Source organism: Schistocerca cancellata, chromosome 2, assembly GCF_023864275.1.
Source record: "Schistocerca cancellata isolate TAMUIC-IGC-003103 chromosome 2, iqSchCanc2.1, whole genome shotgun sequence".
Lineage (NCBI taxonomy): Eukaryota > Metazoa > Arthropoda > Insecta > Orthoptera > Acrididae > Schistocerca > Schistocerca cancellata.
The window spans coordinates 688,337,221-688,353,143 of NC_064627.1; the positions used below are offsets into that span (position 1 = coordinate 688,337,221).

General features: G+C 39.5%; 1 protein-coding gene across 2 annotated transcripts; it reads right to left on the reverse strand.

The window, feature by feature from the left end:
* Positions 1–1,253: 1,253 nt before the first annotated feature.
* LOC126162433 (UPF0547 protein C16orf87 homolog) lies at positions 1,254–15,491 on the reverse strand. 2 transcript variants are annotated; one of them, XM_049918936.1, is made up of 2 exons: positions 15,391–15,491; positions 1,254–2,828 (listed from the first exon to the last, which is right to left on the reverse strand). In XM_049918936.1, exon 2 carries the CDS (start codon positions 2,676–2,678, stop codon positions 2,199–2,201), a length of 480 nt encoding a protein of 159 aa, XP_049774893.1. In that variant the 5' UTR covers positions 2,679–2,828; positions 15,391–15,491; the 3' UTR covers positions 1,254–2,198. The 2 variants fall into 2 exon arrangements, with proteins under 2 accessions (XP_049774893.1, XP_049774891.1); XM_049918934.1 differs by lacking the exon at positions 15,391–15,491 and adding an exon at positions 10,667–10,896.
* Between the last annotated feature and the right edge of the window lie 432 nt (positions 15,492–15,923).

The following is a 15,923-nucleotide window of genomic DNA, read 5'->3' on the forward strand; positions in this document are numbered from 1 at the left end:
GAGACAGTCATGACAAACATATTGCAAAGGCAGTTCAAAGGTCAAGAGCAGCTATTATAACAAGATACTTTTTGATTAAAATTTGCAGTGATTTTTACACACTAACTGCTCTTCGCTTCTGTTATGGAATGATAGAATGAATTCTTGGCTAAGATGTTCACCGATGTAGGAAAAGATAGAGTGCTACTTACTGTAAAGGTAAATGGCTAAGTTGCAGACAGGCACTATTAAAAGGCACACATAAGCCTTTGGCCTCTACTTTCATTGGAAAAAGAGAAAAACACATTTATTTACACAAGCAAGCACATCTCACACACATGACCACCTACTCAAGCAGCTCAGGCTAGAACACCTGAGCTTCCAAAGTCGGCAGTCACATGCGTGCGAGATGTACTTGCTTTTGTGAATGAATGGTGTGTGTTTCTCTTTTTCCGATTATGGCTGACGTTAAAAGCTTATGTGACCGAAAGCTGAGGCTGAAAGCTCATGTGTACGTGTCTTAACGGAGCCAATCTGCAACTTACAGTTTGTAACCTTTATGGTAAGTAGCAATCTATCTTTTCCTACATTGTTGATATTCCTATCTGGAGATTCCATTGTTTGCTAAGAAGTTCAGTAATTCAACTCCAGGCTATACCAATAACAATGGTAACAGCAGTAAAGATACCAACCAGCTGCCACAACAGTGGCTGACCTAAGTGCGAAGTCTGTAGTGGAAGCCTCTTCAGTTGAAAAATCTAGAGTCCATTTGTAAAGTCAACCAAAGCTGTGCAATCAAAATTTAGAAAACTGGATGTATTTGCTGTGTCACACTTAATCCAACATTTGCTGAATTTGGTTACGCAGAAACATCACATTTGGCATTAAATGATGACCTCTGCTGGAGACAATTACCTCGATATCTGAATCTGTACATTTTGCTGTCTTGATCACATTCTAATGTTTTGAACAGTGTTGGCTTTCCAGCCGTCACCGGTTTTATAATGACAAGACACTGACCAGCTCATTTATCAACTATGCATACTCTGCATCACTGTCTTTTATAAGCTCTGGTGGTGACTGTAAAACCAATTATCTGTTCAGATAATTTAACATGTGATCAAGACCGTAAACTTCACAGTTTACAAGGAAGTTATTCAAGTATTTTCAAACAAACAAAAATAATTCTGGAAGACAGAGTAGAAAATGTTAAAATCTTGTGGACATGCCCTATTTTAGCTTAAAGTGGAAGGCAATAAATTGTGAAAACAATACAATGTGCAAATATTTGTAATTTGTTCACAAAGAATTTTCGCTATACACTCTTCTGAACTTACAATGAAAACGGTTTCATGGATATGATGCATACACAATACAATAGACAATAGTCTATTCCAGTAACAATTGTTTGATGGTATGAAAATTAATTTCAATCTGATATATTGACTTGACACTGACATACAACAAATGTTATATAAACATTTTAACACACAATCATCTATTTATATGACAACTTTGAAGTAATAAAACGTGTAATTTTGTCAGTTAACAAGTGCAGAGGCAACACAGAAATGAAAATTATAACTTTGTAAGTAGCAATATATGATCCAGTAGTAAATGTCACAAACGGCAGTAAACACTTCACCTGTGCTTAGCACGAAAATTGAATTTGAATTTCATCATATTACAGTTTTTTATACAATTTAATTGGATATACTCTCTAATGGATACCACTGTTTGTGCTTCAGAATGAAGTCCAATAAAGGTTTAGTGCTACACCATTACAAGCCCTGACAACACAGCTATGCTTCCAAATCCTTGCAAATAAGAAAAGGCAATACTGTGTTGATCAGTTGTAGCACTTTTAATATAATGAGAGAACAACTGCAAATGTTTATTCTGAAGTTCAGCATTCAGTTACTACAGTCAAAAACTTTTCAGCTGAATGTTTTTGGTGTTATTAAATGAATCACACATGTGGGTGAAAGAAAGAAATGCAAGGAACATCAGTGACTTATTACTCGAAAAGCAGATTTGCTGCTTGAATCAAAATATGGTTACTGCATACAGTTCATAATTACTGGAGGACACAAACTGGTTTCAATTTAACCCTGTTTGAAATCTAAGAAACAAGGGAAGCAAAACTGAATCGTTCCCCTGTCTACGAGATTACTATAACATATAAATTCCTATTACATCACAAAATGTAAATCCAGGAATTATACTCTCCATGATGTTACACCCATTTTTCGGTTAATTTCAGAGAGAATAACAGAACATTTGAAGCCATTCTCTGGTGAAATTATTTGTAAACAATTGTCCCTATCATCACTATCCTGTTCTGTTCTGAAGTTGCGTTTCCGCTTCCTTTTGAGATGCACAACATCGTCGTCTGCACCAATCTGTTCATCACTTTTGCTCTGTGACTGGTCAGCAGAAGTACGCATACTGCGCTTTCGTTGTTGCTGCTTCCTTGTCTCCTTGTCGTACTCCAATGCATCGTAGTAATTAGGCTTCTCTCGTTTTACCCTTTCTGTACGGCGACGGGTAATGCTTGTGCCATCACCCTCTTGTGCAGCATTTGATCGCCTTCCAACAAATATATGTCCACATGCACATGTCTTTGATGCAATAGGTAACTGCATGGAGCACTTGGGACAGCTCTTGGCTATCATCTTGTGTTTTGGAACTTTCCTCATTGTGTCACTTTGTTTACGTACATGGGTCTTCAGAAGGCCAAGAGCATGAATTATAGTTTACTCCACCCGTGCATCGTTTACTTCATGTCAACCTTATCTGCTTCAAGTTGTTAATAACACTGAATGTGTGAATGATGAATTACAGCATTCCTGAAAAGAAAGAGACAAAATTGTTGAGCTTCTACAAAGTATGCATGATGTTCATCACAAGGATCAAATAGAGAACATAATCAATGACTAAAATGCTTATTGTGTCTTCAGGAGTGATCCTTTTATAGTGAAACAGAACATGGATAGTGTCAAAATAAAACAACATCCATGGCTGTATCTATGCTGATCATGGCAATGGCGAATATAGCTGTTGTTGAGAGCTCTGTATCTGAGACTTTTAGCACATGAGATAAAATAGGGAGAAAAGGATGCTTAAAAAGTTAATACAAGTTCTTGCTGGACTGTGACAGTTTTCCCATCGCTCTACCTGGCACCACCCCTACTGCCAACTTTTGGTGTCACAAAGCTCTAGGTTGGAAGATAATGATTTTGCTGCAAGTTTGGGAAGTCAACGGATATGAATGAGAAATAAAGGTTACAGTAACACACTCACCTGTATTGTAAAAAGAGCATGTGGGTCTACACACACGCTCACAAATAAAAACTTTACAAAATATTAGTACAGAATTTGTAAGAAGATATGCTGAAATACTGCATCAGACCCCTGCAGCTGACTGCACAGTAAAAACTGATAGGTCAGCTACCCAGAAAAATTATATGAAAGTGTAGGTCTGTTATTTTGGACATGGTGTGAAAGAACAATGTAACTGATTCGCCTTGATGGGCAATGAATCCACCACTTTCAGTGCAGATGCACAGTTATAAAGTCCCGATGCAGCTCATATCAATAGTCTCATTTTCTTTCCTTTCTCTCCCCCCCCCTCTACCTTCTATTTACATAACACTATGCAAAACATTAAAAACTCCTTCCTAATACTTCAAGTTTGAGTCCAGACAACTCACAAAATTTTAGAAGGTAACACACATCTCTCTTGTTGTTCCCCAAGTAGAACAACTAATTAAGCTTGTCGAAAAGAGCACAAAAAAATTAATCGAAGATTAAAAATGTAATGACAGATGAAAGGGACACATACATATCTCACCATCGAAAATTTAAATGTAGCAGTTTTTTAATTCTTATTGCAACTGATGTTTGAGAGTTGAAAGGCTGAAAGGTGAATCTTACACTATTAATACCAATCAAAAACAGGGTTGCACTTGAAATGCTAAATTGCTCTTTAAGATCTTTGGTTCTTCATAGAGCATTTATTGTACTGAGGAGCAAATGTGATTTGTGATACACTCCGCAACTCTTTTATATCTTGGTGGAGGATTGAAAATCTGGTTTCTAATACACACTTCTAATGACATTTGTTAGCGGTACAGGGAAAATGGCTCTGAGCACTATGGGACTTAACACCTATGGTCATCAGTCCCCTAGAACTTAGAACTCCTGAAACCTAACTAACCTAAGGACATCACACAACACCCAGTCATCACAAGGCAGAGAAAATCACTGACCCCGCGGGAATCGAACCCGGGAACCCGGGCGTGGGAAGCGAGAACGCTACCACACGACCACGAGCTGCGGACGCGGTACAGGGAATGAGGTGCAATGACACAATAGGAAATTAATTAATGAAATGTCTGATACAGACATTTTGATCTGTTTGATCCTAACACATATCAATAACTGTATATTGCATAGTTAGCCACACCAACCAGAAGACTTGCTTTGATGGTGTTTCACAATTTTCATAATTCTGACTGTTATAACATTAGAGTAGAATATGATGCAAACTCTGCTAATCAAAACATTCTGTGTTTCGCATGTGTATTAAATATGTAAGTGGATTTCTGATTATACTTTTGTGTATGATCACAAATACCAGATAGGTCTAATTCATATTACTAGATTCTAATAATTTACTGTTTCTGTTGTTTTCGCATTATCTTTCATGTGTCTAAATGTGAGTATATATTAAGATAGTGTGTATTTTTGAACATTTGTGATTGCTGTGAAAAATTCACATTATATCGCCAATTTTAAACTTAATTTTTTTTTTACACTGTTTTTGTACAAGGATACTGTTGCCAAACATTCCCCAATTTCATTGTATATTTATATGAAAAAGGGATATTGTTTCAGATAATTTTTTGGCACTTTCAACTGCTTATGCTTTATACAATTTTAGCAGCAGGATATTCATAAAAAAAATCATTCATCCCTAATTCCGGTGCATATCTAAATGAATAAATGCATATTTCTGAGAATTTTCTGAATTTACAATTGGGGCTATATCAGCATTTGTGACTTACAGCTATCGTGTCACATATTACAGTTAACATATCATTATATTACTTTTCTCTTTTAACATGAGTGTATTGTGTCAGAATTTATCTTAAATTAACACTATTGCACCATCCCATGCCTAGTGGCCTAATTTCAGAAAAAGTTCCCACAGGACCATCACGGATATTATTGAAATTTTGTGTGAATGTTTGTACAAGTTCACAATGAACATTGGTAAACTTTACTATTTCCAATTTAATACTTGCAGAGATATAGTCATTTGTTTGACCCCATGGCGGGGCGGCCGTGCACCAGTGACTTTTCAGCCACTTTGACACACAGTAAATTTTACCTTCTTATATCTCCATAAGCAACAACAGGATACACATGAAACTTTGCATGTAATAAGGTACCAATATAAGGCCTTATATTATAAAATGTCATTCTCCTACTGCAGTCCAATAGTTTACAAATTGAGGACAAACATGAAATTTTTTTTCTAAAAATATAAAAAATGGCTCTTTTAAACCATTTTAATTAAAGAGACCATGTTCTAAACTACATTTGGTTTTGAAATGTGAGCATATGAGGTTTTACTCCTGACATTTACAGCAAATTAATGAAACCTGTATAAAACTCAAGTAGCTTGATGTAAACAAAAGCTGAGGATTCTAAAATAGACTACTACTACCTTTGGCCTCTCAGCTTATAGAAACATGTCATCTGCTTGAAACCCTTATTAGTCTTGGGAACCTATGGCAAAGAAACCCACCCATGGCTGCTATTACACCTAGACCTATTCACTCTGCAGCAGACATGGGCATTTAGAGAGTACTGCACTTTAAAATTTACAAGTCCTGCCTCTACTGCTGACAGGTGGTGCTACAATATTGGTATTGGTCCATAACAGCAATTCATTCTAAGATGATTATTTTTGGTTGATTTGGAGAGAAGGGAATATTAATCCTAACAATTAATTTTAATCCCTAGCCTGGCTCATTCCGCATGAAATGAGCCAGGAAAGTAAAGATTTAGGCATGTGAATGGACTAACAAAATATAAAATTTAATGATTTGAAACTCATCTTTACTGTACTCAAGATATTTAGTTATGAATTGTGCTCCCAAAGGTTGTACAATAATGTGCTCCAGGAACATCAAGACATTTTGTTATATTGGCTGAAATGATTTGCTTTCTCTGAAACAGATGACGCAACAATGAGCAACATGCTATGTAACAATAGGCTTCCTTGGTATCCTACACTGAATAATTTTCTCACATAAGCTTTGTTTCAAATTTTTTTCTCTCATCTTGAAAGTCACAGGAACTGCTGTCACACCCATGAAAAAAAAAAAAGAAAGAAAAGAAAAAGAAAAAAAAAAGAAAGGAAGATAAAGTTTGCATCTTGTTTCAACAAGTATTTCACAATTTTTAAGATTAAGGCTGTAAATAAGGCAAAAGAGTCAGTTCCAAACAGTCCAAGGCAACAGGCTGCTGCTGTTAGGAAACAAGATTAAGGACCTGAATCTTACTGAAAAAAATGTTAAGATACTCCCAAAGGGTTCAAGATGTTTGTCAACTGAAACAAAAAATGAAGTAATTGAGTATTTTTGTCAAGATGACGTTAGCTGTGCTACTCATGGAATTCATGATGTAAAATCTGTTAAAGACCCTCAGAAATGGAAAACAAGAACAAGTACAGAAGTGGCTTATGGTTATAACGGTTGGTGAGGCCTACGAGGAATTTAAGAATATGAATTCCGATACCCAACTAGCAATGTCAACATTTTATGAACTAAGGCCAAGTCATATACTACCAGTGTCAGAAACATGTCAATGTGTTCATACATAAATACTATGCAGATTTTAAATTTCTAACGGAAAGCATTTCACATGTGATTCCAGATTTTCCTAATTCTACCAAAGAATTGCTTCAGACACTAATTTGTGATGTATAAAATTAGGATTGTATGATAGACAAATGCAGAAAGTGTCAGCGTAATGTCTCATTGCGGTTGACTAATGAAAATCTAGATAAAATTCTGTCGCGAAAGGAGTGTAATGACTGGCAAAGTTAATGGAAAATACATGAACACTGGAAGCAATCACTGAAGCATTACAGGACAAGATGTCAAAATTTAAAATGCATTTCTGGGTAAGGGAGAAACAAGCCAAATATTCTGCATCTTTTAAGAAAGAGCTTGCAAAGAATGCTGTCATGCAATTTGACTTTGTCAAAAACTTTTCTTTAATGTCTTAAGATGAAATTCAGGTCACACATACGAGCCGTAAACTAGTAACATTATTTCCAAGCTGGGTATGGGACAGTCTAAAGGTTAGTTATTATGCAACAGCAAGTGATTACCTTTCACATGACAAATTTGCCGTTTGGAGCTTTCTTAGAAAAAAGATAAATCTAAAACAGTCGAATCCAAATTTACAAAAACTCAAGTTTCCTGGAAACTGCACTGCACACGCAAAGAAATTTGCTGTTTATACTAGTAATAAACTGAATGAAGTTCATGTTCTCTTTGTAGCAGTGAAGTAGACAAGACAAAGGAAAGGTAGTTAAGGTTCGGGGAAGATGTCATTCCAATTCCTGAAGTCCATTCTAACATTGTTTTAGAAATTATGACAGTCATCATATTTTAGCTTCAGAAACTTTTGGAAGAGAAATGGCACGATATGAAATTCCGTAGATCCCTAAATCCAAGCAACAGCTGAAATTTTCTGATGTTTATTCAGATTTTGAGGAGTCTAATGTTGAAGGTAATCAAGCAACATCATAAATTAAAGTGCAGGCAACCATAAATCCAGTTACGGAAATTAAAGCCGGAACCTTTCTAATCATAGCACTTCAGAGTGACAGAAGAGATCGACAGAGCGTGTGGCCGATGATATCAGGTTAATGTTTTTAAAATCATATGAGAAAGAAAAGATACTCTTCCGAGTAATGAAAATAACATTTCGGTTGGTTGTTTCTTTCTGAAAGATTGTTGCTAAAATTTTGAATCTTCTTGCATTTCAAATTGAAAGGAAATCAAGTTTTTGATTGTTTTCATAAGAAAGTTCCGTGATAACAGAAGTTGTGCTATTGTTTTGAAAATAATGTTACATTCTTTCTTATATTTTAATGACTAGTTACATTAGTTTTCAGTTTTATGCACTTATTAATTCATTTACATATAATCATTCAACATTATGCCTGTAAAGGGAAAGTGTTACATTGTACTCCTGAATTTTGTCACACCCATGACAACAGATTCAGTCTTCCACAATCACAAGTGTATTTGCAAGTGCAAGTGTTAGTGCCAGATTCAGCTGCTAAAATTGTAAAATTTTGCATCTAATTTCTGAGTCACTGAAGCAGTCCACAACAAAAAGTTATGGTTTTTGAGGAACAAAGGTTTTAGTTTGTAAATGTGGTCTTCACTTTGTGAAAGTGTCTTCAACATTTTTCATTAGGCCATAATGGATGCTTGACAACTCAAACACCATGGTCAGCTTAATAATTCTATCAAAATACTGAGGATGAATGACAACTTCCTTCTCCTTTTTCTACTTCTGTATTCATTACATGCCCTAGCCATATGCACATTATCCTTAAATTTATAGAGTGCATCAGATTTGAAACATACGATTCCATTTTATGGAAAATGAACCCCTCTGTTATAGACTGACTGTAATGGATAGTGTGTGTCGGTACAAATGGGGATATGTCCTCATTATCTGATCACTCCCTTTACGATGTTTCCAACATTTGGCAGGTTGTCCCCTTCTCATCCTTCCAATAGTTCCTCTACATCTATATTCATCAAGTGTGTATATGAGAGAACACCCTTGCTGGAACTGAGGGTTGTGTTTAATTTAGTCACTATTGGTTAGTCACAAAGAACTTCCTTTTTCGGGATCTTAAAATAACTGTTTCAACTCAATCACAAACCAGGCAAATTGGAGCATACTTTTTGAAAATTAAACAACAACTTTACAAGAAATTTCTGTTTCTCATAAGGTGCAAAAGCTAAGGCTGCCCTATCCTCAAGATGGATTTTAACTCTACAGTGCTTTACTAGGCATAGTCCATTACTGGCAGAATGACCTTGTGGAAAGCACAAGTAGCCTTCTGTCCCATTTGCAAAGGTACTATATGTCTCCAGGCTAACAAACTGAATAACTAAAATACTTGAGAGATATAGTAAAAACCTGTATTTTTCAGTTAATTCAAAATTTTTTAAAAAAACTTGCTCTAACCTATCACATATCCACTTGACCACAAGTGAAATTTGCAGCAGCAAAGCAACTGGAGAACTGCAACAGGATATAGGTTTATCATCATACATTTTCTAGTTGAAGAATATTGTACAATTAAAGAAGAAATTCTGAGCAATAGAATTTATCAGTAAGAAGAGCTCTAACCGCAACAAAGATAAATGCTACAAACTACCCATGGTAAGGTGAAAATTAGAACAACTCACAGCAAGCATCCTCAGAAGTATAACATTAATATGCTTATTTCTGACATGTTTCTGTAACTCTCCTCCCCCCTCCTAGACTGCTTGCTGTCAGTAACTAACAAAACAGTCTACCAATGAGAGACTAAGAAACAGATGGGAAAATGTTGAATAAACCCAACTTAGTTTCCTCTTACTTTCATTGCAATAATGACTGATCTGCAACATCTGTACCCTAAAACTATCATTACAATGTCTGTCATATACAAGTTCCAACAAACACGGATAACTTTACGACTTTATAGTTTTTTAAATTATGTGCAGTACTCAAAACTCTGTTTAAAAAAAGGGTATCAGCATATTATCTGGGATATACTGCAAGGTAACCATTCACACAGCAGTGTCACTGTAATGTAATGGTCAATGCTTATTCTTAATAAAACACTTTTCTCTAGGTACTGTGTGTTAAGTCACTACTTCCACTTATTCCGTCAGTAGTTCCTCCATACACGATACATGAAAACAAATTGGTCTACAGCATGGTAATTCCCTCCTACTCCCAGGAATCTTTCTAGTGGTGACGCAATTAACCATAACATAGCCCGAGATATACGTTATAATTATATTCTAAGGCGGCACACCAAACGATTATAAATGGGAAATAAAAGTTATGGTAACAAGTCGATTCGCTCTGTAACTCGATGTCTGAGTTCCCTCAAACACTCGCAACTGCAAGGAAAATTAAGTACAGCTGTAGAAACCTTGCATTACAGTTACATCTGGGTGCATATTGAGTAGCCTACACGTATCTTACGTAAATTGTGAAGAATTTAAGGGTTATTGGAGGGGGGGGGGGCGGGGAGGCGTACGAGAAAGCTTTTAAAACAAATCGCATAAACCTGCAAATCAATCACCTTATGTTAAAAATCTTGGCGCAAACAACGCATGTACAATGGCCCCAATAATGATAAATTTCATAAACCATGTCCTTAATAGCCTGACCAAAAATGACAAATACGACTCATCGACGCTTTCTGTACATAATTCAGATAGAAGACAGTAAATCTTGCTCAGAGAAGCGCAATTGATCATGAAGTCATCAGCATTTCAATTGCAGTTACAAAATCTTTCCGTTTACTAAATCATACGTGACCAGAACGACAAAAATCACAATAAAAACGAAGTCGACAAACCTTTCATTTTACGTGTTTACATGCTAATAAACATCGTCCACGTGAGTCAATTGCCTCAAGTGGCTAAATCGTGACTCTTGTCATGCATAAAGCGAACAAACGGCGTTTCCATATTTTCCCACTAATCGATTATATTCATGATACAACCGACGTTATTTTGGCGAACAATGCTAATACACGACAAAGACATCTCCATAGTAGCACCAGAGCTACGACCATATATATCTATAGAGTTTAAGGCCCGTCCACACGCAACGATCTGTCTGCGCAAATGTCTGCGCACATCACATCTGCGCAGACAGATCGTTGCGTGTGGACAGAAGATTTGCACCAAGCTGAGGTGTGTGCAAACCTGGAAGTTGGAGTTGGAGGTTTGAGCGAAACCTCTCAAATCTGTGGGTTCAAACCACATCTGCGCAGACAAGTTGGAGCGTGTGGACAGGAGATCGCCGCAAATCTGGCGCGAAACAGCTGTTTGCTCAGTCTAGTGTTTGTATTTGTGCGCACAGGGCATTAAAATGGCTGATACTCGTCAGTGTTCCCGAGAGTTTGTAAGTGAATTCACTGAAATATGTAGAAACCACCCATGTTTGTGGAAGATTAAAAGTAAAGAATATAGTGACCGGCGACCGAGACAAAAAGACAGCAGCACACAATGCTCTAATTGAAAAAATTGCGTGCAGTTGACGCCTCGGCAAACAGAGAAGCAGTAATAAAAAAAAAAAATTCCTTGCGAACTGTTTACCGAAAAGAGTTATCCAAAGTTCAGAAATCTAGAAGATCTGGTGTAGGAGTAGATCAAGTATACCAACCAATGTTATGGTATTTTGATCTGCTTAGCTTTCTTAGTGATCAAGAAACGCCAAGACCAAGCAGGAGTACAATTGAAGATGAAATTGGAGTGTCAATGTTACCGCCAGCCGTTCATGAGGGGAAATTGCCCTTCTCATACAAGTATTTTTTCTCATAATATGAAGGGTTACAAGCATTAAGAGATAATTATAAGTTTCGACATCCATCCACAAATAATTTCGCCAGTCGTTAGGTTCGCCCTGCAACTCTCGCAGTAAATTAACGTGAGAAAACTGCTTTCGCTTTAGCAGCCACTGTCTACACCATTTTGCCAGCTTTCTCTGTTTTCTGCGGTTGGTCTGAATGTTTTTTGCAACACAAGTTGCGAACACAGACCACAACAGAACTTCCTCCATTTCTATATTTCAAAATAACTGAATTAAATTTTTGACGTTTACGGGGAGCGTAGTCCCTTGCCACTGATATTTCTTTTCTACACCGGCAGATGGCGGGCGAGTAGTAGATTGGGGTTTGTGCTGTTTGAGGCTTTCCCGGCGCTGCATCTGCTTGATAGGTTCCCGGGATTTACGCCGGATCATATTGTAGAAACCGCACAATATTTCAGCGAGACAACTGCCCACCATCTTCAGGTGCTACTGTCGCGTCGCTGAGAAGCGCGCCAATTTATATGCTGGCTTTCTAGAACAGCGCAGGCGCCAGCGGGGCATAACGTCATCGAAGACCAATCGTAGACAGCGTCGAATACCAGAGTCCTCTGCTGAAGAAACGGGCCGCGGTCTGCGGAAGCGCGCCGCGGCGCGGGAAAATGCGGCCGGGAGCGACGGACCCCGTTCGCGCGCGCGATTTAAGCATCTGCGCTAAGGCTTCCCATCTGCGTTGACTCGGCGCGGTTGCTAATCTGTGGCTGACGATTCCTTAGTGCCGCCAAGGCTGGTTCCCAGGCTTTGCTCAGGTGAAACCCCGTGTCTCTGTTTAATAGGTCACTGCTTATACGTATTTCGACCGCCTCTTTGATGATGGAGTCCCAGTATGTGGAAGCATGCGAGAGGATCTTAGTTTTTTCATAATTCATGCCGTGTCCCGTGTCAAGGCAATGTTCAGCAACCGCAGATTTCTCTGGCTGACCCAACCTCGTGTGACGTTTATGTTCGTCGCATCTGTCTTTGACCGTACGACACGTCTGGCCAATATAAGATTTCCCACACTGGCACGGGATTTTGTATATTCCTGGTCTCCTCAGGCCGAGGTTGTCTTTAACAGAGCCCAGCATCGATTTCACTTTTGCTGGAGGCCAGAAAACACATTTAATCCGATGTTTCTTGAAAATTCTGCCCACCTTAAAAGACACGCCACCGACATACGGTAGAAGAACCAACCCCGTGGTGTTATCTGCTTCTTCAGGTTGTTCTTGAGGTTTGGAGCGTGCTGGTCGAAACGCGTTCCGGATCTGCTTCTCGGAGTACCCATTCTGGGCAAATACAGAGCGGAGATGGTTGAGCTCTGCCGATAAGCTGTCCTGATCTGAGATGGCTCTAGCCCTATGCACTAGCGTCCGTAATACACCGCTGCGCTGTGAGGGATGATGACAGCTCGTAGCTTGTAAATACAAGTCTGTGTGCGTAGGCTTCCGGAACACACTGTGACCCAAGGAGCCGTCTCCTTTTCTACGCACCAAAACATCCAGAAATGGGAGCTCACCATCTTTTTCTACCTCCATGGTAAAACAGATATTTGGATGGAGGGAGTTCAGATGTTCCAGGAACGAAGGAAGCGTTGCTGCCCCATGCGGCCATACCACAAACGTATCATCTACATATCTCCAAAAACATTTGGGTTTCCGAACCGCCATCTGAAGTGCTTTGTCCTCGAAATCTTCCATAAAAAGATTTGCTACTATGGGAGACAAAGGGCTACCCATAGCAACATCGTCAGTCTGCTCGAAATACTGGTTGTTAAATAAAAAGTAAGTCGAGGTAAGCACATGTTTGAAAAGGTGTAAGACATCCCCTTCGAGCTTGGCTCCTATAAGTTGTAATGAGTCCATCAGAGGCAACCGTGTGAACAAGGAAACCACATCGAAACTCACTAGTAAGTCTGTAGATTCAAGACGCAGGTTCTTCATTCGCCGTATAAAATCTTCTGAGTTTCGAATATGGTGTTCACATTTCCCCACCATGGGACTCAGAAGAGAAGCCAGATGTTTAGCTAGATGGTATGTTGGGGCACCTATATTACTAACGATAGGGCGAAGCGGAACATTTTCCTTATGTATCTTAGGCAGGCCATAAAGTCGTGGCGGAACTGGCGCTCGTTCTCTTAAACTCTTCTTCAGATGGTCAGGAAGTTGGCTGGATTTGAGGAGAGCGGATGTCCTCCGTTGTACGGCATCCGTCGGATCTTTCTGGGGTCGACGATACGCTGTATCCTGTAGTAGGTCCATCATCTTGCCAAAATAAGATGTAGCAGGCATAAGAACAGTGGCGTTACCTTTGTCAGCTGGTAAAATTACTATATCATTGTCTTCTTTTAAAGAACAGAGCGCTCTCCTTTCTTCAATGGTGACGTTCTGCTTGGGTGCAGGCATCCTGGTTATTGATCTACAAGCCTCTCGCCTTATTTCTTCAGCAGCATCATTCGGAAGTTTTAAAACACCTTGTTCAACGGCACTGATGAACTCCTTGATGGGCAAGGTCTTGGGAGTAGGCCCAGAATGGGTACTCCGAGAAGCAGATCCGGAACGCGTTTCGACCAGCACGCTCCAAACCTCAAGAACAACCTGAAGAAGCAGATAACACCACGGGGTTGGTTCTTCTACCGTATGTCGGTGGCGTGTCTTTTAAGGTGGGCAGAATTTTCAAGAAACATCGGATTAAATGTGTTTTCCGGCCTCCAGCAAAAGTGAAATCGATGCTGGGCTCTGTTAAAGACAACCTCGGCCTGAGGAGACCAGGAATATACAAAATCCCGTGCCAGTGTGGGAAATCTTATATTGGCCAGACGTGTCGTACGGTCAAAGACAGATGCGACGAACATAAACGTCACACGAGGTTGGGTCAGCCAGAGAAATCTGCGGTTGCTGAACATTGCCTTGACACGGGACACGGCATGAATTATGAAAAAACTAAGATCCTCTCGCATGCTTCCACATACTGGGACTCCATCATCAAAGAGGCGGTCGAAATACGTATAAGCAGTGACCTATTAAACAGAGACACGGGGTTTCACTTGAGCAAAGCCTGGGAACCAGCCTTGGCGGCACTAAGGAATCGTCAGCCACAGATTAGCAACCGCGCCGAGTCAACGCAGATGGGAAGCCTTAGCGCAGATGCTTAAATCGCGCGCGCGAACGGGGTCCGTCGCTCCCGGCCGCATTTTCCCGCGCCGCGGCGCGCTTCCGCAGACCGCGGCCCGTTTCTTCAGCAGAGGACTCTGGTATTCGACGCTGTCTACGATTGGTCTTCGATGACGTTATGCCCCGCTGGCGCCTGCGCTGTTCTAGAAAGCCAGCATATAAATTGGCGCGCTTCTCAGCGACGCGACAGTAGCACCTGAAGATGGCGGGCAGTTGTCTCGCTGAAATATTGTGCGGTTTCTACAATATGATCCGGCGTAAATCCCGGGAACCTATCAAGCAGATTGGGGTTTGTGTCGTGTGAACACACCACATTTGCAGCGATCTTTTGCATGTACAGACATCTGCGCCGATGTCTGCGCAGACAGATCGTTGCGTGTGGACCGGGCTTTAGGGTGAACAGCGACAGACAAGAATGCAGTTCCTTGTAAGAAATACAGGTGGCGAAATGTCTGGTAACTCCACCGTGTTGCACCAATATTGGAAGAGGAAGACGATGACATTTATTGTTACATATCAGTAAAAGACGAAAGGTAGTAATACTTTCACCCATGCATACTTTAAAAATGTATGTATGTTCCACATCTCCTCTTAAAAACTAGTTGGTCGATGACGCCCAAACTTTGTACACATAGCATATGCTGTCTGGAAAGAAGCGCTGTGGTGTAAGAACCATCAACCTATCAAAGGGGCGGGGGTGAAAGAGAAATGTAGCCCACGACTCGCAAATACCCAGACTTTATACATCCAGTATTTTATGAGAATGTGAGCACTTTGTCACTTGCAGCACATAATACACTTAATTTCAAGTGTTTACTAAACTTTTTCTCGCTGACACCCCCACTAAATGATGAAACGGAAAATGTTTATCGCTTACTACATTTTTTCTCTTTGCGGTAAAACTGCCACATCTGGCTTGACGTTTTAATTTATTACTTCTCTATTACAAACCCTATTCGTGACACATTTTCAGACCGTGTCCGCACACACCGCTGAATGTTCCCTAAAATTATATCTTTATAAGCGCCATAGTTCGGTATAAGGGCACTAGAGAAGAGTGGATCGCTGTTTTTTAATTATAAATTTTTTTCT